Below are 23829 nucleotides of genomic sequence, written 5' to 3'. Positions count from 1 at the left end.
AAACTATACATAATAATTTTTTTCTTTTTTTTTTTTAAATCTATTTAAATATACATAATTACGCATTCCTTCCCACATTTTTACTTGTTTTCACATCATCATAGTCTTCAAGGGGTGTTTCGTGGTCTTTTTTTTTTTTTGTTATACTTTTAATTAATTTTTTCTATGTAACCCCAACCTAGAAAATATCTTCTTTTTGTTTTTTTATAATTTTTGTAGCTTAATTTTTGCGTTTATTTTCTTCTTGTTTTTTTACCATTAAATCTTTACTCAGTTTTCTTTTCAATAATATTAATAACAGCTTACTAAGTGTAAATAATTCTAATTCCAAGTTTCTATGTACAAAACGAAAAAAAAGATACATAATTATCCAACAAAAGAAAGCATTCTCTTGGTTTTTATCATCATCAGGTTCAGGACAAATGATAGAGACAAAGTAATACATTGAGAATGAGAGACATAGAGAGCGATATAGAAAGAGAAAGGGAGAGAGAAAGAGAGAGAGAGAGAGAGAAAGAGAGAGAAAGAGAGAGAAAGAGAGAGAAAGAGAGAGAGAAAGAGAGAGAAAGAGAGAGAAAGAGAGAGAGAGAGAGAGAGAGAGAGAGAGAGAGAGAGAGAGATAGCGAGCGAAGGGGAGAGTTACAGAGAGCAAGGATATGCTGCGCGAATATTTGTAATGTGAGATTATGACAAAAAGTATGCCTTCATATATATATAGGACTTTTATACCAACCACCACGAAAGAGTCCTGTTTGTATGTCAATATATTAAGTGTACAAAGAAATAAAAACAGTATAGTAGGCCATTGTCCACCATTAAATACCCCAAGCCTACAATTATTCATGCGAAGACTTTTCAAAATAAAACATTGGATGGGAGGCAGTCGAAAAAGTGACCCAACACAAACCATTTTTAACGGCGTTTGTTCTTTAGCCAAAACATGTTAGTGTATCAAATTGTGCACAGAAAACAAAACGGACGGACGGATGGACAAGTTTAGAGGTAGGTTAGGTATAGAAAAATGCGGATGTATTACAAGCTTCTTTGGATGTTGCATACATCCGCAGGGGTATAAAATATGGTCATGGATTAACTATTCAAAATATTGTCCATCGCTAGGCATTAGTTCTTCTATCTTTCAAAAATAGGGTGAATTCCGCGAGAAAAGGAAAATTGATCCCTTAAGGCTAACCACACAACTCATATTTGAATATTGTTTTAAGAACTGAAGTACAGTTTAAACAAACAATAGGTCCTCGCCTAAAAACCGTGTTAATCGGAATGTCTCCTAACAATCGCGGAGAGAGTAAGACCTTTCAGGTTACAACTGTGAATTTTTTATACGAATTTTTTTCGTATTAAAAATGCACGATACGTTGAGTTGGCGTTCATTATGGCGATTTTTTGGCGCAATTACATCAACTGCCGTTGGTGCTGTTCTCTAGAGAAGGTTTCGCTTGGTTGGAACAAGAACCATAATAAACCACGCCCAGCTGACCTCCCAAATGCGGATGGATGTGGGTCTTTATACAACTCTGCGTCCCAGTTATTTGGGCTTAGGATATCGTAACCCATCTACTGTCGATTCTTCGTATGGATTCAACAACGTTCTCCTTCGGATTAAGCGGGAAAAGCAAAGTTTCTCATAAATGGCCTTTTTTTTGGCACAAAAATTATGCAAAGTTCCAAAAAACTACGCGCTACGCGTACGCTCTAGAGCGACAATTAGGCCGATCGTGTTTAGCCTATATTCATATGAAGAAACCACACTTTTATTCTTGGCACCCTACAGCGTTATTCAACGTACTGACAGACAGTTACCCTACCGTTTACAAAACGAAAGAATTAAATTCATAAGGCGATCCACATTTCTTGATCTGAATTTTAAGTCAATTTAGCTTCGTGCCCTACTGTCAAGTCCACTTTGCGGGCAAGCACTCAATACACTCTTTAGTTGATTACGGTTGCAATCTTTACTTGATTTTTGGCTAAAGCCTGATACATGTCAGTTGAAGCTTTGTTGCGAATATGATCCCAACCTCAGAAAATATTTGAAATTCCGAAATTTAATAATGTATTTTAATTTGAGGCGGTAAGTAACAAAGACACGCCGCAAGGCGAATATGAATGCTTGTTTTACTTTTTTTTTTACTTGAGATTCTCTTAAAGTTAAAGATTTGGGCTTAAAAAAAATCACCGGGGTTTCAGTTTTCTTCTATTACTTTTTTTTATATATATATATTTTTTTTTGTAATTTTGGAACTTTTCTTTACGTACGTATTGGCTAAGCGTTTGTTATCAATACATCGATCGTCTTGAATTTATAAATATATGTAAGTAAATGTGTAAATATATATGAGAAAGTGGAATCATGAAACTCCAAATTTTGACTAGAACAAGAAGTCCACAATGTGATAGAGGATGAATGAAAAATAAATTTGATTTATACATTTGGGATGATAAGGATTTGCTGTCGAAGTGAAACACTTTAACTAAGCTAAGGTCAAATTTTGAATACAGTCTGGAACAAAATAAAAAATAAAGTTAAAAAAAAAGTATGTACTGGTCCGGAAACCGGCTGTTTGCACGCACGTTGGACACTTTATCCAAGATGATACTAACCCGTATACTGACTTTTATCAACTCAATCAGCTAAGAGCCAATTTAAATTAACTTACTTCCGATAGGAAAGAAGATCGTATACTGAGTTTTGGTATCAATCACTTAAGAGCAAACTAAAAAAGTTGCTTGCGAGAGGAAAAACTTCCAATGAACTGTTTAAGAGCAAACTTTCGAAGTAGTTGCATGGCTACGGCTAAGCAGAGTACATTTCGAAAGTATAGAAATCGGTTGCTGCATTAGCTTCGGAGTTTGTTACCAGTTTTTCTCTTTTCTTAAAATGCCTTTACTCTCACCTTCGTCAAGTATCTAAAGATTTGCAAAATTATGCCGATTAGTTTGATTTGCGAATATCCGGAAAAGGTGAATATATGTACGCATCAGTTCATGGAAGAGTAACATTGACATGAGATGTCATTCTTCTCCAAGATATCTAGCGTCGAAGGCAACCAATTGATCGCCACCACGTTAAATGTTAGATCTTTGAACTTCATCCCATCTTGCACTTAATACTTTGTAAGCCACTGCACTACATATCTATTTCTTTATATGGACATCAAGTTGTGGCCCAAATCATTTGATGTTGTGTCCTTGTAACACATCGGTTAATTAGTTCTTTGGAAGTTCATACGACGGTTTCATCACTATTTACAAATGCCTATAATCTTCAAATCCATATAAAGTTTGAAACGAATTGTGTCAAAATTGTTAACAAAATCAGTTATTTTTTAATGGCGAGACTACTGTTGTTTTCAAAACAATTCAAAAACTTGGATATCGTTTGTTCATCGCTTTTGATGAGAAAAATACACGTTCACGATCAGCGACTTAATCTTTACTTTCTTTTGTTATTTTCCTGCTTGCTGATGTTAGGCCACGAACAACCTTCGGCTTGTGCATGTGTCTACAAATCGAATCTATTTTCGCTTCGCGGCATATAGTAATGTGACGAATCTCAAACGCAATAGTTTCGAACACTTATATGGAGCACAATATTTCTAAACGATCTTTTACGCGCTCCTCAGCAATCGATTGCAGTTCTTTATACGACAGGGAATGTACTGACGCCATGACAAGTTTTTCCCGAAATGCTTTAAATCCATAGTAAAATCTTATTTTGCTTTATGTACTATGATCCTATGACGAGCTGTATCCACACGCGTAAGCTTTGTAGACTAATGCAATTTCGTTAGCTAATTTTAGTCTTCTCGATATAACGCCTGTTTTATTCATGGTCCCATAGTACTGCTTACAGTGCTTGCATTGGCTCAAGCTTTCAAGTCAATTCAACTTGTTATACTATTGCCTGTCGCGGTAGACACGAGCGTTTTGCGAATAACAACAATAGACTGCGAAAGTCTACTCGTAAAAAGTCGTCTTTAAAACACTTTATCTTACGGGCCCACCATCTTGAGATAATTCGTTTGTTTCGGCAAAGTGTTTATGAGTTTTAAGGATCACATATAAATAGTCGTCGTTGGTCATTTGAAATTTTGAAGAAACAGAATTTCGAAATTAACTGGCCTGACATGTTGGTATATCTGAATCAAATCTATAAAATTCATTTAGTCCATGATAGGAGGGCTTTCAGGCTTATGTTCCCATATTTGCATTTGCATCTTGGAGAAACACTTACTGAAATTTTGACCTCAGCTATGCTTAGATTCATCTGAATAGGATTATTATAAACACATACATACATACATACATACACATACACATACACACATACAAGAGCGAGAGCGAGAGCGAGAGATATATATATTCGTAAGAGGTGGAAAATATAATGATTTGAGGAAATTGGAGTAAAAAATAAATTAAGACTCTTTTTGTGTTAAATTTAATTGCGATTGTTGTTGATTTTGTGATGATATACGTATGTAATTGTCCCTGCCGTGGTTTAAATAGTTTAGCTATGCAAGTATATTTTATGCTGTAGGTCCAGTTTTCTACTCATATTGAAAATTATAGCTCTAAGTCGATATTATTATTATTGTTTGCCATGCTTTTGATAGTCTGCAACTGCTACTAATCCAGGTTGTGAGGTGGTGAATTACTGCCGCCACCCATCATAAAAGAGGTGGGGCTGTGTGCTGATATGCTATCCAAATCTAAAGTGCCATCACCTTTCTCTAACATACCGGAGCCATCCTGTTTCATCATCATACGTCGCCATTTGGCTCGGGCATTTTGAAACCAAACCTGCAGGAAATTGCCTTTTAATTTTACAAATCTACACTTATGTTCAATTACTATCAATTCACCTGTAACACTCTCTTTGGTAGTCCCGTCTTTTGTGATAGTTGCTTAAGATCTTTAGCGTCGGGATTATGATTAATGGCAAAATATGATTTCATAGTGCGTAGCTGATGATGTTTAAACGATGTACGCATACGTTTCGTTCGGGAGGAAGCACTCATATGTGATCCACGCCCGAAATCCAGATATTCAGTATTCAAATCTAAAATTTGCGGGCATTGTTGTAAGTTAAATTTCCATAATTTGTATGGAATGTGTGAAAAGTACTTGCATTGCCTACCTATGTTGGCAGTTAGGGCTTCGATTTCTTTGGGCTTTCGTTTACGCGGTCTGCCCTTCTGCCGTGGCGGTTGCGGTAGGCCCGAAATGACGTGTGAGGCAGTCGCAAATATGCCGCTAGGAACCATACGTGTCGGATCCGAATGTGGACTGGATGAATCATTCGGAGGCGAACCAAATTGACTGGAATACGGATACGAACTAGCACCACCAACACCGGGCACTACCGCTGATCCTAAACTAGTTGATGCTGCATCACCTTCTCTCGCCATTGTATAATGTGTTCTATAATTAATTAAAGCAAAAAGAAAACAAACAAAAAAAAAAAATGATTGTGAATTTTATTCTTCTTCTTTTTTTTTTTTTTTGATTTTAAATATGGCGATTATAAGCGATCGTACCTGCAATAGATGAGAGCATCTATTATGCCGTATTGGTCGCCTTTTGTTAGTGGGGTCTGACATACAACACAACAAAAACAGGTCACATGAAATACTAAATTTCGCGCTCTCATTACCAGCTCTGTTGAACCAATTGATGCCAGGCAGCGAGAACAACGTCTTGTGCCAAAAAAGCTAAAATGATAATAATAAAAAAAAAAAACAATATTTGGATTTTATTTTGTTTTTAAAATTAAAAAAAGCCTTTAATCTAAATATTTCCAATTTATTTATTTATTTTTTTTTTTGGATATGGGCGCAACATGAAGTTTTATATTGTTTAGAATGGAATTTGGTTTTCTTAAGCTATCCACAGAGCGCAGGTCTAATCGACCAGACGATCATAAACTCATAATATCATAAATAGGCTAACGCATGAACTAATAGATAAGGCGATCAATTTGGCATATTCGGGTTCATTTTTCCGCGCGATAGATTATATTTTAACTAAGGCTAGCACGCTAGGCTGATCGGGCGTGCAACGTTTAGGTAGCGAATACAACCTATACTTTTTCGTCGCGCTTCTCTCTGCTTGACGATCATCGTGTTCATAGACGCATAAGAGGCACCCGATGAACGACTGGCCAAAGAGAAAACGAAAGTCAATCAACTACAAATTAAATTAAATTGGTCTATGGACTGAATGCTTGACGTACCAGTACCTGAATATGTTATTATTTCAAATTGTTTTCATGAATAGATTGCATTCAGTTCGATTTACCGCATCAGTGCTTTTACCTACATCAGCCATCCAATTTATGTGGTGTATAATAATTTGCCTGGATCACTGCAGACGTCTTTTGTGGTGGTAAGTTTCACTACCTAAAACGCTTGGGTTTTAGCTGATAAGGACGTTCTAGTCTTTTTGTCTAAAGAGCCTTGGGGAAAGCATTTGAGAAGATGTGGTTCTAAATTCATTCAGAATCTCTTCGCGATGTAAAGAAGGCACTATTTTCGAGAAGGTCTCTGCTCGGTTCGGCTCGGTTCGTATATAGGTTGGAGTGAGATGCATTTACGATGCAGTTTCCTTTGGTTTCTTTTTTATTTACTTGCTGCCTGAAAGGGAACGAACCAACTAGCTAGCGTCCTAGTTGGGGTGAGATGCACTAACGATGCAATTTCCTCTGGTTTCTTTTTTATTTACTTGCTGCCTGAAAGGGAACGAACCAATTAGTTAGCGTCCTAGGTTTCACTATCTACGCCTTCATGCACATTGACCTTGATCTTTTCTAATATCCTGAAGAAAATAAAAAAAAAAAATGAAAGAAAGAAAGTGTATTTGAGGAGGTTTCTGGCGTCTGGAATAACTGGAATCGAACGAAATTTTGCTCCAAGTTTCGGCCTCACAGGCATTCCTAGCGCAGTGTCCTACCGTAACGTTTACCTAATCTACCTAACTCTTCTCTTTAACGCGGCGTATAGATACGTTCAAGTTTGCCGATCAAATAATATTGGTTTTATTTTATAAGAAGGCTAGTTGATCCATAAAGATCCCCATCAAAGTAAGATCTATGTTTAGTTTTACTTTCAAGTGCTTTTCCTGCAACTTGTCCTGAATCTAAGCTTCGATTATGTGATCATTATTATACAAACTTTTCTTTAAATTTTGTTTTTATTTCTTTTTTCATTAACCTGAGAGAGTAAACGAGTCTTTGAAAGATTCATTCAAATTCGTATCGTAGCCTTTACCTCCATAGATCTCTATAAAATTCAATTTCAATATTATTTTTTCATTTCATTTCGTGCATTCCTTATCAATTATCTCGCATGATTATTGTAAAAATTAAACTATAATCGCTACAGTAGCAAACGGTTAACAGCCTACATATCGATTCGTTTCGATTTGAAAATGAAGAAAAAAGAAAGCAAGAAAAAAGTAAAAAAAAAACTCTGTATGTACGTACGTACACTCAGATAGTAAACCAAGCGAGGAAAAAAATCAGAGAAGCATCAATTCAGGGCGACAGTTAAAATTATCTTTTCATTCATTGATGACGACGGCTACCGTGCCACCGTAATATGAATATAGACAACGTATGTATTATAGTTATCTGTATAACTATGTGTGCGCATGTATCTATATTTATGTATATTGAATGCTTGAGTGTGTATGTTTGAGTGTGCTTATGCGTTTTCAAGCTTACGTCTTCGGTATGTGCATCGGAGATGATCAGAAATAATTATAGTAATGATGTTGTTGGGGAAATTATAACTTTGGCAAGAAAATTTTCATATATTGAGCAAAGAACTACAATCAAAAAGGTGGTGCTGTCCCTTAGCTACTGGGTGTCAATTATGAATTCCAGACGAGGCGAACTTAAATACACCTTTAAATATATGTTTGTATATGATGATGAAAAGTGAGATTGGGCTTGGATGCGAAATTTTTTAGTAGGAAATGATTAAGTAATAGATTTAATCAATATGTAGCTCTTTTATCGTTAGGCTTCGTTTGCTGCCGTGCCACACAGTTAGGTGGCTGTTAATTCGATTGATATGTGTTTTGTTGCCGAATAAGAAAAAGATCAATACATCAATCGTTTTATATAAAATCTGTTGTATAACATATACACACATATATATACATACATACATATGTATATATATATATATATATATATATATATATATATATACAAATGATTTATGTATACAAACGCACAATGTGTATATGTATGATTTTTATCTGGTCAGGCTTGTTTAGTATTATTTTTCATGATTTTTATGGTTTGCGGAAAACAACTAAATCATCTTTTTTTTTTTTTCTTTTCTGTGGTTATTGTTGTTGCTATTGTTGTTGCTATTGCTGTTGTTGTTGCTGCTACAAGCTAAAGTTATTCAAGTACAATTTATGTCACCTCCCAATTGTGTCTGTACGAATGTGCGTATTTATGCCATAACTTACGACGTGTTGGTGGTGGTTGTTATTTTTGTTATTGTTGTTGATATGTACGCATGTATGCTAAACAGATGTCGCTTACAAGGGAAAACAAGAACAGCAAGTGTTGAGGAGAAATATAGCTATAGCAGCTAGCAGCTAGCAGCAGCAGTAGCATACACAATAACAACCAGCCAGTCAGCCAGCCAGCCAGCCAGCCAGCCAGCCAGTCAGTCATCTAGTTAGCCAGTCGATATCATTATCTCACTGGCTGGTCCGAGATGCCATTGCATTGCATGCCTGCATGCATGCATGCATAAATGATGCAGTCATGAATTGTCGTCATACCTAACAACATCTATCATATGTAATGATGATGATAATTCGTTACAGTTTTCAGTTCAGTTTGCTACACATTTTTATTTTGCACTCTACAAAATTACAAACGGTTTATTAAAACAATGACCTGATCAAGCGTTTAATGAAAGCATCATAAACATTGAGAAAATCATTAATAAATACAAAGAAAAAAAAAAGAAGCAAATCACGCCCCTTAGAGTTTTGTACAATGGCTTTTCATTATTTGCAACAGCTACAGATAAAAGCTTCACAGAAAAAAGTTTCACAGAAAAAAGTTTCATTAGGTGTTCTTCAAGGCTTTAAAGAACAGAAACAGTTTAAGCTTTTTCGTTTCGGTCATGTCAAGCAGCGTATATGCTAACATAATAATTCCATTTAAATTAAAATTTAGCTTTTCAAGGTTGCTCCAAGGCACAATTGCTGATGCGGAGCTGGTTAACGCAACATGCACTGCTTTACAAAATAGAAAGGTTGACGAGATCAAAAATAAAACAAAATGGATGGAACAGCATCCAGATGGTGCCGCTGTAAGATTACTTGCTCGAAGTCAATAGGGCATTGAATGAGGTCCAGCTCATGCCATTCCTTATCTGTTTCCAAGGAATCATTACGGGCATATAGGTGGACTAATTTTACCTCCATACTAAACAACAGTTTTCTGCTCACAAATTTGAAATGTCGAGGGCAAAAGCCGTCCATGCTGTCAAAGCAGTCAAATCAGTTGCAGTTGCTATGCGATATGAAGGATTCATCGTACTCGACAGTCAAATCTAACTTCCTGTTTTTATGCTAGTCGAGTAGATAAGAATCACGATTACCAGGACACACAGGACAGCGTGTGCGTGTTCAAACCTCAGTGCGGTAGAGCTACGCATGACACTTACCGTTTGGCCACATACTCACTCAAATTGTGACGACCTCTCCAACTCCTCTTTCCGTTCTTCTTTCTGGTACCAACATCGTTTTACACATATAGGCGACAGCCTCTGGTCACATTAAACAAATAAAACAGAGTATCGATGTTGTTGCAGAGGCGAAATGGTTTCTAACTTTACTCTCCTGATTGCCAAGTAATGTGTTTGATCATTTCCCAGTATTTTTTTTTATCAACCTTTTCACGAGCGACTTCTAATTTCGAAAGGTTTTTTTGCAAACGTTATGTTGTTACATGCTCGTCTTACTCGACCGGACCGAGTGTGTGTCATTGTTCACTTGATCACTGCCAGTATGTAATTCACTTCTTCTTACCTACAGTTTATTATCCTTTTTGGCCCCTCAAAGTTGTTACGTTTCAAAGCGAATATTCTCGGGTGGAGATGTGTGGGTGAATCTTTCCAAGTCACGTTTGGCGGTAACCAAACACTAAGTATTTCCTCATAGCCAGCATTCTCCAAATAGCCTAGTTATGACAAATCTTCAAATCCTTGACGATGCCAGGCCAACTTACAAACTGATTTTACTCAGCTTGCCATAGCAAGCATGATTGTTTGCCCTAATAGATGGGCATCAACCAGAAGAAACTTGTCAAGCATCCAAAAATCCAATGGAAAAGGATTCAAGGCCCTTAAGCTGTTGGCTTTGCTAACAATTTTTCCATCTGAATCTGACTTGCCCTGCTTTACCCAAGTAGCTTTCCCGTTGCAACTTTATAAGCTTCAAGCGGACATTTGGATTAGTCTGGCGGGATTCTCGCAAATAAAAGTCATCGTATTTTTGAAGCTTTCGGTTAATAGATTTAAAAACATACAGTTTTTGTTATATATACGATATTGTGTAGTGCTTGTCCCTGTAAAATTGTAGTCCTTTCCTTTTCTTTTATTGCATTGTACTCGTATTTCAAGCCGCTTGCATATGCACATATGCAACTTTATTGAGGACGAGCATGTGTGATTATGCCTGGAAACTGTTTTGGATACACTTACTATTATTATTATTATTATTATTATTATTATTGCACAGCGCTCCACCTCTTATGCGCACATAAGCGGCAAAGTTTGATGCCGTTGTTGTATTTAGTTAGGAGATCGCATGGTATGGCTGTGTTGCGTGGCGAGTGCATGTTGGAAACTGTGGCAAACCATAAGCATTCACTTTTAATTTGTAGCTCAATGATCGGTAAGGCAACCTACCCAGTTTGCCTGGTAGGCAGACAGTCAGGTTGTAGTAGTCGTAGGCTTTTTAAATATTGTTGTTGTTGCTGTTCCTCTTCTTTTTTTTTTTATCGTATTGTTTTGTTTTTGTTGTTGTTGTTGTTTTTTTTTTTTTGCCAGCAAAAGCAGTAGAAGAGACCAACAAGCGGCAGCACTTGACGACATTACAACTGCTTGAGCATCAGCATGTGTTATCAGCAGGAAAAATCAACATTTATCAGTATCGTCATAATCATCGTAACATCAACTTGAGCATGTGTAACATATATCCACCATACATATATAGATATATAAACACGCACCAAGTAAACAAAACCTAAAAAGCAACATTGTCAACAGCGACATCATCATCATCATCATCATTACGATCATCGTCGTTATTATTGTCATCGTCACATCGTCATCATCCTCATCAGTACTAACATCTCAACGATGGACGGTCACGATACAACGACTACGATGAGTAGTAACTAAGTAATAAAGTAAGTAAGTAAGTAACATGCATATACATACACATAGGTTTTGTAACAACATATCACACTACTTGCGGCCTTGTGTGGGAATTGTGCGGCTAAACACTCTTACAGGCGAGGGTAGCCGATAAGTCACGACTAATACCAAAAACACATACAGCATATAGAGATATATATATATGAAAACACATATCTAGACATACATACACATACGCATAGGCAGTATCAGATTTCGAGTGCTTGAAAAATCCAAGTCATATATTAAAAGATGTCACTTTGACATCTCGCCTGCTCTTTTGCATGGCAATAATCATAATTCATTTTTTTCCACTTTATACTTTTCAAGTGTTTGCGGACATACACACAAATGTAGGCATACATATGTAGATATATATATATCTCTTTGTATTTATGATCTGGAAGTTAGGAGGATTCTTAGGTAGATAAGTAGGCATACAAAAAACAACAACAACAAAAACAAAAATGAATGAAAAAAAAAAAAATGAAAAAGAAATAAAGAAATCTGGTAAAGAGGAAGAGACCCTCCTAGAAGAGTCATATATAATATAATAAAAGTGAAACAAGAAGAATAAGAATAAGAAGATGATGAATTTTAAGGGTGTAATTTTGTATTTGTGCCTCACATATTGCTTGGCTTCTGCGTTCGTTTGTGTTCGTCCCTTTATTTCATGATTATTTATGATGGCTTTTTTCGTTATGAGAGATACAAGTGTTTTTCATTTTTTATATACATTCGTTGCTTCTCAGACAAGACATCCATCCTGAAAGTTTATTTTATCATAAAACAGACAGAAGACATATTTTGAAATCTTTTCGTGTACAAGTATTTATATTTGTGTATTCCCATACATATAAATGCATATGTATGTAATGATTGCAACCGCCAGCCTTTACTATCATCAACTTGTACTAGTGTTGCTATATGTTGAGCGTACGTTAGCTTGCAAATTTTTGAATGGAATATGTTGACGGCAACGATGACGACGACGACGACGACGATGACGACGACAACGACGAGTGATTGGTGAATGTGCTGTTGTCGCGGTATATTTGCGACAACTAACTTACTACTCACTGATCTGACATCTGTGAATTTTGGTTTGTTTGTTTGAGTATTTGAGGTCCCCATCAACCCTATAAAGTCTTCCTTTTTTTTGCATTATATTTGCCAATATTTTCCTGTCACTGGTGTAACACATCCCAAATAATTTTGTTTCGTCCCCCCTCCCCACACCAAAAAAATTGTCTGTCTGTCTTCATCATTTACCTTCAACAACAATTCTATTTATGTAGAGGAAGAAGAAGAAGAAGAAGAAAAAGAAAAGGAAAAAAAGAAAACCGTACGTATACAAATAATATTAAAATTGCTATACATCGCTTGAGATGATAAATTCAAATGGAATTGCTTCTTTAGTTTTTCCATGTGTACGCGTTCATGACATGGAAGAAAGATCCTTAACACAACAGCAACTGCCACCAATACAATCGTATTTATTTTGATTTATTTCGTGTAAATGTGGTTTCACGACTTGAAACATTTCATGTGTCTTGAGTTATTGTTTATTATTAATTTTATGGCCGTTGGCGCACGAGAAACGAGGAAAAAGAAAAATCACTGAAAAGTGTTAATTTTCAAGGGATAAAATAAAAAAAAAAAAAAAAAAACGTAAAATATCTTGGATTTTTTTTTTGCGCTTTTTCTCTTTTCGAAATTTGAAAATAGTCCGTTGTTGCATGAATATACATATGCATACATAACTCATCTAGTTGCTAGACCAAAACAAAACGGAAAAAGTAAGTGCTTAGCTTAAAATGCAACCCAGAAACACCATAGTCGCCCGCTATTAAATGCCCTACACATCGCACAATTGTTTCTTTAATGGCTTTTCAAAATGCGGCGCTGTACGGGACGTGGTCGGGAAGATGGCCCGATCCGAACGATTTTCATTCAGCGTTCAGCAACACGTTTCAATCAAATCATAAATATCGATTCTAAATCGAATCATTATAATAAATGGTGGCTCTATCTGCAGTGCTGCTGGCTGATCCGTACCACAAGCGGTGTAAGGTATGAAAAAAAAAAGTGATCAGTAGTTATGTTGAAATTTTTAAAAAGATACGCGTATAACTATCATTGCAAGTATGATAAATATAAAGCAAGGCTTAATACATTTTAGCTTACTCTTTTAAATGGACCGCGTACCGCCCATCCTACAACGGCAACGTTGTACAATATGTAAAAAGAAGAAAACAGTAGAAGAAGAGTATTTTGTGATTTTCGTTCGCTCTGCATACTCTCCTCTAATGGGAATAACATTCTTGTTAGGTGCTCGAGATTCTTCAATTTATTTCATTTCATTTATTATTCTTATTAATAACATCGCGCCTTATCCTAAGAGATATCTGCGATATTTAAAACGTTTTACAAATGATATAAATAAGTTTCACACGTAACGTAAAGTGAAAAATTGGCAGAAACACGTTAAGAAAGAAAAGAAAAAAAATCGAATTCTAATGGATTAGCAAATCGGTTAATAGTTCATTCAGATATATCTTGAATGCTTTGGTTTTCTTATAGAATTGTTATATTTATTTCGTAAGCACAGCTGTCCACTCACTTCATGGCGTACAGGGAGTACAAGCATTTTTTTAAATAATCGTAAAAAAGAAATACTGATGGGTAAAGTAACCTAAACAAGTTAAAATCTTACAGTGGGTCAACGCTTGCCATTAAATGCCCTACACCACCCTACAATTACTTATAAAACTTTTCAAAACATATGGAAGGCGGGGGATGGGGAAGGGATCCGATCCGAACTATTTCTAATAGAGTCCATCCAAGTCCTTCTTTGTATTGCATACATTCGCACAAACTTAATATTATATGAAAGGATATGCTCTTTACATGATACCAAGTGCTCAAAGTAATAATTGCGGGGTCTCCTCAAAGGAGTGCAAGTACAAAAGTCACGCAGCTTATTTTGGTCTTATGTACTTAAAATACGATAAATATATTTTACTTTGCACTCACTTTCTTTTATAGCAGACAGCTTGTTATTCTCTTGTGAGTATTATAGGGATAGGCTGTAATAAGTAAGAATCTTATAAGTAATAATGGAATGGAATGGAATGGAATGGGAATATCACATTCGAAATAATTCAGTTGACATACTTCGAATGCGACCAATTAACCGATCTGCAACGCCATTTCGTGTTCGAAAAAAGTATGGGCGACGACTTCCGATTTCCTCCGATTTTCTCGACTGAACCTTCGTCGAGGTTAGACGTGAAAACAGGAAACCAAGTCCGTTTTCATCCGCTCGGATCGCACGCTATGGGCGTGGAGTCAACGATGTTTTGTTAGAAGATCATTCGCTTCGGACGATAGGTCGCTTGCGTTAAATATAGCTTTGTTAAGTGTAATCTTTAGCCGCTATGTTGTGATTCAATTATTCGAACTGGTGACGTAAGTTAATATAAGAAAGTTGAATTGTAACAAAGGCGCTATTGAGATATTACTAATGAGGGTAAGAACGCTTGGAATAGCCGCTGAGGCTACTCCAGCATGATTTATCCGGAATGGGATTTTTCCGTAAATCCCACCCTTAGAGATGACTTTGCGAGCATTTTTTTTGCTTTGACTTATTTCTTAATGTGAACTGATTTATTTCTCTATGTGAAATTTTTAAGCTTTAGAAAATGGGTTAAAATATCATTTGCAAGTTTCGGCTTTCGTTTGCTAAAAATACCCGCAAATGTGAGGAACGTTATTTTTCTTGCTTTATTCGAAGAAAAGTACTTTTGAAGCTTGATATGGTGATAGCGGAAGCACAAAAAGCCATTGATGCAGCTCATGATGAGCCGAATCATTTACATTGACCGTAAAGTCTTACTTATTTAACAGGGTAGTTAGGTGTAATGTGCTGCGTGTGCTGACCTCAGCGCACAGCGAATCGAATATTACGTTCACATTCGTGATCAGTTTCTGTTCCTGTTTTAACGCCCCAAAAATAGTTACTAATGCGATATGGAAATCAAGGAAAAATTCGATGAAAGTGTTATCTTTTGAAAGGATGTGGACATTAAATGAAATTCATATTCATTCATGAAGCTCCTCGGCCTCTAAACGTCTTTCAATTTTGTTATTTTCTCCTACATACAGAAGAAATGATTCGTTAAATGACTTAATTCCCAGGATGTTTAAATTACATTATTAACACTTCCTTTGCTTCTTGTATTATTTCCAAGATTCCCTCGAGTAATTTGTCTATCAAGTATGTGCAAATGTACGCGACATACACAAAGACGTGGGATAGATCCACCTTTTATTATAACGATTGATTCATAATCCCAAAACTTGTCTGTCCGTCTATACGTCCACCCATCTTATCTTCCTTCAAGCTACAGGTCGCAATTTTCGAAATATTTTGATGACATTTAGTACACAGACAAACGTTATTGAAAATGGTTTATAAATAATTGTATTAAACGAAGTGGTGTTTAACCAAAATTATGAATTTTTCACTCTTATATCAGAAAATGCTATTAAGGCCGTGAATATTTTCTTAAACATGTTTTTTAAGATAGAAGAAGTCAATAGTGTTGGATTCTCCAAATAGCTGAAGAGTGCAATTTGAGGGAATTATTGCGACGAAAAATATGCAAAAGGATTGACAGGTGGATTTTCCAACGTTACAACGCTTGGCCAATAGCCGTTTAAAAAATCTCAGCAGCACAGAGCACTGGAATGTATTCGCACATTCTGGACTGGAATGTCCCATTCGTTATATACGCAAGATATCACTTCTTCTGGTAATGACAATTTTAATCGACGACTGAATGGCTATGTAAGCAGAGCTCTTACCCTTACAACGGTACTCAAAAAATGGTTGCTTACATAGCTAGATAGAGGCAAAACCAAAGTTTTCCTTTCACTATGGAATTTTTATTTTGCCGAAAATTGTCATTGGAAGTAAAAGCTATTTCTTATAAAAAATATCGGTCACAACTTAGTTTTACACTTAATATGTTTATTATAATTGTGAGGTAAGACATTAGTTTGTTAATTTGATTACTAAGAATCTCTCAGTGCATTTCTGAAGCAGATGAACGTTAGCGTCAATGTGGTTTGCGTGGCTTGTTAAGGCGACGTAGCCCATCGCAATTCCTAATAAGGCAGATCAACTGTTGTGAATCGCACATACAACTCCCGGGCGGTGGCCACATCCTATCCGTTTAGCAAAGAAAACAAATGTTCGCAGACATGGTAATGCTATCGCCAAAAAAAAAAGCCAGTAAGCGCTCCCTATATACGCTCTTTTTAAAAAGGTTGTAATGAACCAACCTATCTATAGTAAAAGACATTGTAATTTTTATATTGGTGTAACGCGGTATGCATATGTGCCTGCAATTTGCTCCTTTTTGATTTATCTCAGACTGTATTCTGGTTTTGGCGAAACCTAACGTTTTGGTTAATCAAATTTTATGTGAATGCTCGCGGATACGGTGAAGTAATGTTGCGTCCAGTATGATTGTTACAATTGCTTTAACAAATAACCTGCGAAAAATTTGTATATTTGTAATATTTTCGCCTCGTAACGGTACGGTACTAACGAAAGTCAAGGATGAAAAGAGCGAAAAGAGTATAGCGAGGCGATGATTGCGAGTTAATTGTAATCTGAATTGTTTATGGGCTGTTTTCGCAATAAATAGGAAATGGTATATAAAATTGAAAAAGTGATTCCATAAGAAGGCTAAACGTGACGCATAGCCGATGAAAGAGCCAAGTTATTTGCGAACGGAATTCAGTGAATGTACCCTTACCGAAAACTCCTACAGCAGTCATGTGAAAATTTTGTAAAAAGAAAAAAGATATTTAGTCGGCTTCGACCGACTATCAACTAACCTATAGCACTATATAAGGACTTTTTCAAGGTGTACCACTGTATGGCCAGTGATTTTAAAAGTGGTTGCATCTAATCCCTTTTCGTTACGCGAAGAGAAATTTCGTGAAGACATCTAATCTAAATCCCGGGAATTAAGCTAAACGGGGGAGAGATACATGCATCGACAAGAGACAACCAGATGGTCTGACTGATGGCCGTTTAGATCTGAGTCGATACAGAAAATGATTTCGAATCGACTGCGACCATATATGAAAAAATGAATTTATCTCAAGTCTTACTGGGTGATGCATAGATGCACACAACAACTTAATATATCGTGTAATACCCTATACCACTTTGGCGCAACAGCAAGAGTATACTTAATATATAACTTAAAACCTTGATAGATTTTATGTTTTATTTTCATTTTATTGTAACTTAAAAACGTGTACAAGTGCATCTTAAGTTCGTAGGCATATGACGACGAATTATGAGAGGAGGACAATGTGTATGGCAAGCGTATTATGTAGTAGTAACCGGTGGCAGCTCAACTACAAACAGCAGCAACAAATAATGATTAAAATTTTTAGGGCGTGTTGCTTTTGTAATATGAGACCGTGTGATATGTGCATGTGTTTGTTATGCTGTGGTTCAGTTGAGTTTTTGTATCAAAAAAAAAAATAAAAACCAATGTAAGGTGAGCCAAACGTACGGCAGGCTTATTCGTCAAGGATATACATGCATACAAGGCATCCCGCTGGTCATACGTCTGTCAAATGCTGTCAGAGTACTGTGTGCAATAGTGTGAGAATATTATTTCGTTTCGCGCAAACACCACCACTACCACCACTACTACTACCATCGATCGCTACGCACTAATGCCTGGCGAGAAGAACGAGAAACGGGAAACGAGCTAGAATTTTACATTCGATTTGTTTAGTTTTTGAATTGATTTTGAGTACTGGGTTAAGTGCTGGATTGTGTTTGTGCTGTGTTTGTTAGTTTCGGTTTCGGTTTTATTTCAGTTTCGCATTCAAATCTGTTATAAAAAAAAAACATATTGTTTTTGTTTTTGTTTTATTTTATTTTGCTTTTTAATAAATGAAACCCTATGAAGTTTTTTTTAAGTTTATTTTTTTTTTTCGTTTTTTTTTTGTGCTCATATCCCGCCGTGATAAATACTTTAAATATAACAAATATTAACAACAAAAAGTTGCCGAGAGTGCGCCAGGCAGGGAAAAAGTGACGTTTTGTGGGTTTGTGTTAACACTTCATTGTATTTGAATGTTTACACAACGAATAGCTACACAGTTGCAGTTACATTACCGCACTAAAAAAATAACATTTCAATTACTGTTCAAATGCATGCTGATCGTTAACAAAAGTAACGAAGACAGAAACGTGTGCTCTATTCGCACCGAAAATCATTTACCATTAATTCCTTAGCAGATTAGTTTCTTTGCTTTTTTTAAAGATTTTTTCTCCTCTCTATTCTAGTCTGTGTTCAGAAAACGAGTTGTTGTTGTTGTGCTGTTATATCAGGTCATAGGAGAAGTAAGTGTTTTCAAATATCAGAAAATTGTCTTAATAAGGGACCTTATTAGCGATTGCGTAACCAAGGTCATTCACGAAGCCGGAAATCATTGGCGAATCGTCACTGAAAGCTTTAAGTAGGTTATTAAAACATTATAACTGGATAAGTTTGCATCATCTCTTGAAAGTACGTTTTAGCAACAGTCCGATGCAAGCTAGTGTCAATAGAGTCCGTAGTTGAGCCGAAGTATGTCACCCCACTAAGTTTCATTAAAATTCCTGAAAAATTGCGATCTATAAGTTGAACTATTGTATAGCCAAGCAACAGACAGATAATGAACCGATAGAGGGGCAGAAGTCTAGCGAATGTTTCCAAATTGATTATTATAAGAAGAGGAGGTTAGCAAATGTGAAAGCGTTCTATTCCGTACCTCCCTGCAAATAGATGCATTCGTACGAGCGGGTATAACAAAAAATCCTATAAATTTTACAATGTAATCATATGGTCTCGATATCCTTTTAATTGTCCGCATATTTGATGGAATGAGTTTGCATGAAAATAGGCCGATTTTCTAAGAAACCAAATTCTAGAAATGATGAATGCAAATACACATTCATGATACTTTACCAGCTTCATGCAACTGGCGACTGGGAAACGATTAACAGCAATTAGCAAAAAATGTAGAGATAAAAAGGATTAACACGTTTGCACAACAACAAAAATTGTAATGATATCCGAAATCTGATGATAACACACATTTTGTAAGAGTAGCCGGATTATCACCTTTTAACCATTGCACACAATCAATCAATGTTACAGCATCAATGAGATTTTTCAACAAGGATAACGGAGAGAGAGAGAGAGAGAGAGAGAGAGAGAGAGAGTGCTTTCTACAACAATTTATGCGTTTTAAGTGAACTTATAAAAAGTGCGCGTAGAATAAAACAATATAGAAACACCCAAAGAATTAGTTAATCGATGATTGGACAAGTACAATAATTACAAAAATCTCCGGGTTATACAAAATAAAATACATGGCTTCAAAAGTGTGAATGTCATTTCGCATCACAATGAAAATGAATGCTATAACATCCACGAACGTAGCGAACGTGTCAACACAGAAATCTCGCAGTTTGGTTAGGTGCTGGTTACTTATTCCTTACTTATTTCGAGAGTTGAATTGCAATACTTGAAATAGATCTCTTCAGAATTGTAAGTAGAATCTATGTTAGCCTAAAAAGCACAGTTCAATGGTGCGAACTCAATTTCCAAACGAAGTCGAATAAAAAGCTAAAACCACGAATGACAGTTTACCATACGATACACTTAACTGCCTAATGGCGCACGCTCAGAAAGGATATCACGAGTATTAAGATAGTAAATTGTTTGCGGTGGGAGAAAAAGTAATACTAATGACTTCGTAAAATAACAATTTCCCTGGAATAAATCAATGCCATGCTATTGCGGTTATTGTACTTGCATAGTTACAAGTAAAAAAAATCCTTGTTGGGCACCCTAGGATTTGCCATGATTCGTTTGTAAGCATTTGTGAGGAATAGCGTCTGGGTACACTGCTGTTGAGCTGTAAAATCGTGTCCACTTAAGCGTTTGATCAAGCAACTAAGTTTTCAAGAGATAAGATTTCCAACTAGGGATTAGTTTCATTCCTTCTAAAATGCTGCTTTCGATATTTAACACGGAAGCTTATAGAACGCATCTGGCATCAATTAGTGGTCTCGAAAACAACAAAATACATTGAGAATTCAGGTAAAGGTTTAAAAAAAATATTCGCTAAGCAATCGATCGTTCTAGAAAAGCATCAATTTATTTTAAAAGCACTATAGCAGTGACATAACGCATTTGGAAAATGAGGTTTTATATGGAACGTGGTCGAAAAAGTGTTTCGATCCGAACCATTTTTATCGTTATTTTTGTCCTTGGGCCGGAAAATGTTGCCGCACCAATCTTCATCGAAATATCGAACAACTTGTGGCTTCTAGGTTGAATGCAAGAAAACAAAACGGACAGACGGACCGACATGCTTCAAGCAATCTATATTGACAGCTACAATAAAAGCTGCATCTATTTGAAGTCTTTCCGGGTATTAGTTCAGAAAATTCAATGGAAGTCCTTGAGCCAAAGCATGCCAGTGTACGAAGTTTCATCAAAATATCTCACAAAGGTGCAACTTGTACATTGAACAGAAGAATGCAAGAGCGATCTTCTGAATCGATGGTTGCAAAACAAGGCTGTTCTGGATTTTGCATACATCTGCACAAACTTAATGTAACATTGTATCATAAGTGGTGTAAGGTATAAAAACACAATAATAATAGTAAAGTAAAGAAAAAAATCTAATGACATAAATGAAAAGGAACATATATATATATATATATATATATATAAGTATAGCAATAAAACTAAACTAATAAAGAAAAAATATATATATATCGGAAAAATGTGTCATCGAATAAAAGCATAACACGCATTCAAGAATATCGAGCTCTAAAGTCATTAGTCCATCCATAAAATGAGGTACGGTATTTTACATTTCATGTCTTGCTATAAGGTTCAGATAAAATTCGTTCTCGAATTCTTATAAGTTTTCTATAACAGATTTTTCTAATTTTGAAAACTCCCCTACAGACTTTCATGAAAAAGTAGACGTCATTAGTACAGAGATATCTCATGTCATAAGGCACTCTTATCCATGTTTTCGATTTCCTATAACATATTAATGATTATAGTGAGATTTTTAATCACGGTGGCCCATGCCACGGGGGTTATTAAGCGTAACCCACGTCCCCTGGCGAGTTAGACAATCCTTATAAACTAGGGGCCTAAGAGTCCAGATTGTTTATTGTGTAGCATACACACGACATCATAGTAAAAACCATCGACACATAGAATAAAACAATGGCATTTCTCAGTGAAGGTTTCATGGAGTAGGAACAGCGTGTAACACGGCCGACTAAAACCATCAAAGGTGAGGAACGATGTTGCTGTCGTATGAAGCATAAATTGACCCTATGCTTATCGCTCGAAGGAGAACTTTTTCTTGCTTTAAACAAGGAATAAGAGCAATCCTTTATTTTGGCCTAACTCGAGATAGTCAAAAGGCCCCTATCACAAAAAAAAAAGGCAACCACGTTCATATTGTGACGTGAAGTCGAATAATAGAAAGTAGTCCAGTTGCAGTACTCGGTGCGCGGGATGTATACTATTTATGTCTATGCTCGCGTCGGATATGATACGAAACTGAACCGATCAAAATATAACAAGAAGATTTTATGAGATATTTGTTTCGCTTCTCTGGGCGTTAAATATTAAATGATTGATGTGAAACATTTAAATGGAAAGAAAAAAAAAAAAAGGAAAAGAAAAGAAAAAAGTTGCATAACTTAATATGATGCATTGTTTTGTCTTTGAAAAAAAAAAAAAAAAACATGCAAATTTGGAATGCGTAACTTTACCTATTATCACAGTTGAAGTGTTCGTTCGTTCGTTTGTTCGTTCAGTTAACGAAAGGAGAGAAGAAAAAAACTGCTCGCAAATAATTGCCTAGTTTCCTACTTTATGAATATAAAAAGATTTGTTTTTTTTTTTTGTTTTTTTTTACTTCTTTTATTCTCTTGTTCTTTTCCATTTTTTTAGTTATTTAAGCGTTTTCATAATTCGAAGAAGAAGTTTTTCACACACACACACACACACACACGCGCACATGGCGACAAGGCCAAGAGCATCTGCTGCTCTGAGAGGAGGAAAATAACTTTATTTTTTTTATTCTTTTCCTTTTTAAATATGCCATTAAATATATTAATTACAGACATCTTGGCCAGCCATCATCATTTTTTTTGTTTTTTGTAAGGAACGTTCATAGCATAACTCACTCATATACACTCATATACACTTATATACATATATACGTACTCCCTCTTGGCCTCCCGCTTTTTTTCTCATCTTTCTTCGTCTTGATCGTCATCATGTTCAACCTTTTCATTTCATTTCATTCCTCATGCATACGTAATTCTATTTGAAAGTTCAACCGTCAGGCTTTTTATATTTCACCTTATTTTTATTTCATGACTATAACATTAAGTTACATGGTTTGTTGGGAACCATCAAATTACCGTAAAACTCAATGTTTTTTCTTTTTGTTGTTGTTTATTTTTACTACTTTTTTTTCTCTGTTTTTTTTTTTTTAATTCAACTTTTCATCTTCTTTCTTTACTCTCAACACAATGCAACTCTAAAGTGGTCTGAGTAAATATAATAATTCCGTCATCGTTTTTGTTGTTATTCTGTTTTTTTTCTTTTTATTTAAAATTTTTTTTTGTTTTTTTGGCAAAGGTAGTAAAAGTGCAGGTTTATGTGCTTGTACAATAAGTTCACTGTTGTGGCTGAGTTGGTTGGTTAGTGTTTGCGTGTGCGTTTTTAGCGATTTATGACATTAACATTTCCATCAACTTTTATACTTTTACGTATATATGTTTATGTTGGATTATCTGATCTCTATATGTCCATCTATGGAAGATAAAGTTGTGCCAACATCGTTTTCATGCTCGTAGGGGGAAAAGTTAGAATATTTTATTTATATATTGGTGTGAAATTCCGATGAATTGTTTTATGCGTCTGTGTTCGCAATTGTGTCCGTTATTCCGTTTGTAACGAAGAGATAAGCTCTAAAGATTAGCTTGAGATTGTAATTTTTGTCTTACTATATCTGTCGGTCCGTGCGTCCAGCCATCAAGCAAATTCTTTTTTTAACGCTTTGTCTGTGTCTTTCCACACACACACACACACACACACACACATAAATTTAAAATGTAGCTTTCAAGTTCGAAAATCGACCCAAATTTTGCCATAAGTGCTTACATAGTAATCGAGGCGTTTTTCAATCCGTACATACGTCTATCTACTAGATTTCTCTT

General features: G+C 35.7%; 1 protein-coding gene across 4 annotated transcripts in view; it reads right to left on the bottom strand.

Moving 5' to 3' along the window:
• Positions 1-2241: 2241 nt before the first annotated feature.
• Positions 2242-23829, bottom strand: part of LOC119636081 (protein apterous) — a 44903-nt gene continuing 23315 nt past the window's right edge. For 2 of the 4 annotated variants that reach the window (XM_038031191.1, XM_038031192.1), the window contains exons 5-8: positions 5559-5732; positions 5150-5442; positions 4884-5080; positions 2242-4821 (exon numbers count right to left, since the gene is read on the bottom strand). In XM_038031191.1, coding sequence (XP_037887119.1) covers positions 4648-4821; positions 4884-5080; positions 5150-5442; positions 5559-5732 — 838 coding nt within the window. In that variant the 3' untranslated portion in view covers positions 2242-4647. The remainder of the gene's footprint in view (positions 4822-4883; positions 5081-5149; positions 5443-5558; positions 5733-23829) is intronic. The other 2 variants (XM_038031194.1, XM_038031195.1) reach the window with 1 other exon arrangement.

This window comes from Glossina fuscipes, unplaced genomic scaffold (genome assembly GCF_014805625.2).
Source record: "Glossina fuscipes isolate IAEA_lab_2018 unplaced genomic scaffold, Yale_Gfus_2 27, whole genome shotgun sequence".
Lineage (NCBI taxonomy): Eukaryota > Metazoa > Arthropoda > Insecta > Diptera > Glossinidae > Glossina > Glossina fuscipes.
The sequence above is the reverse complement of the archived record's forward strand: the minus strand, read 5'-3'. Positions and strand labels throughout refer to the sequence as shown.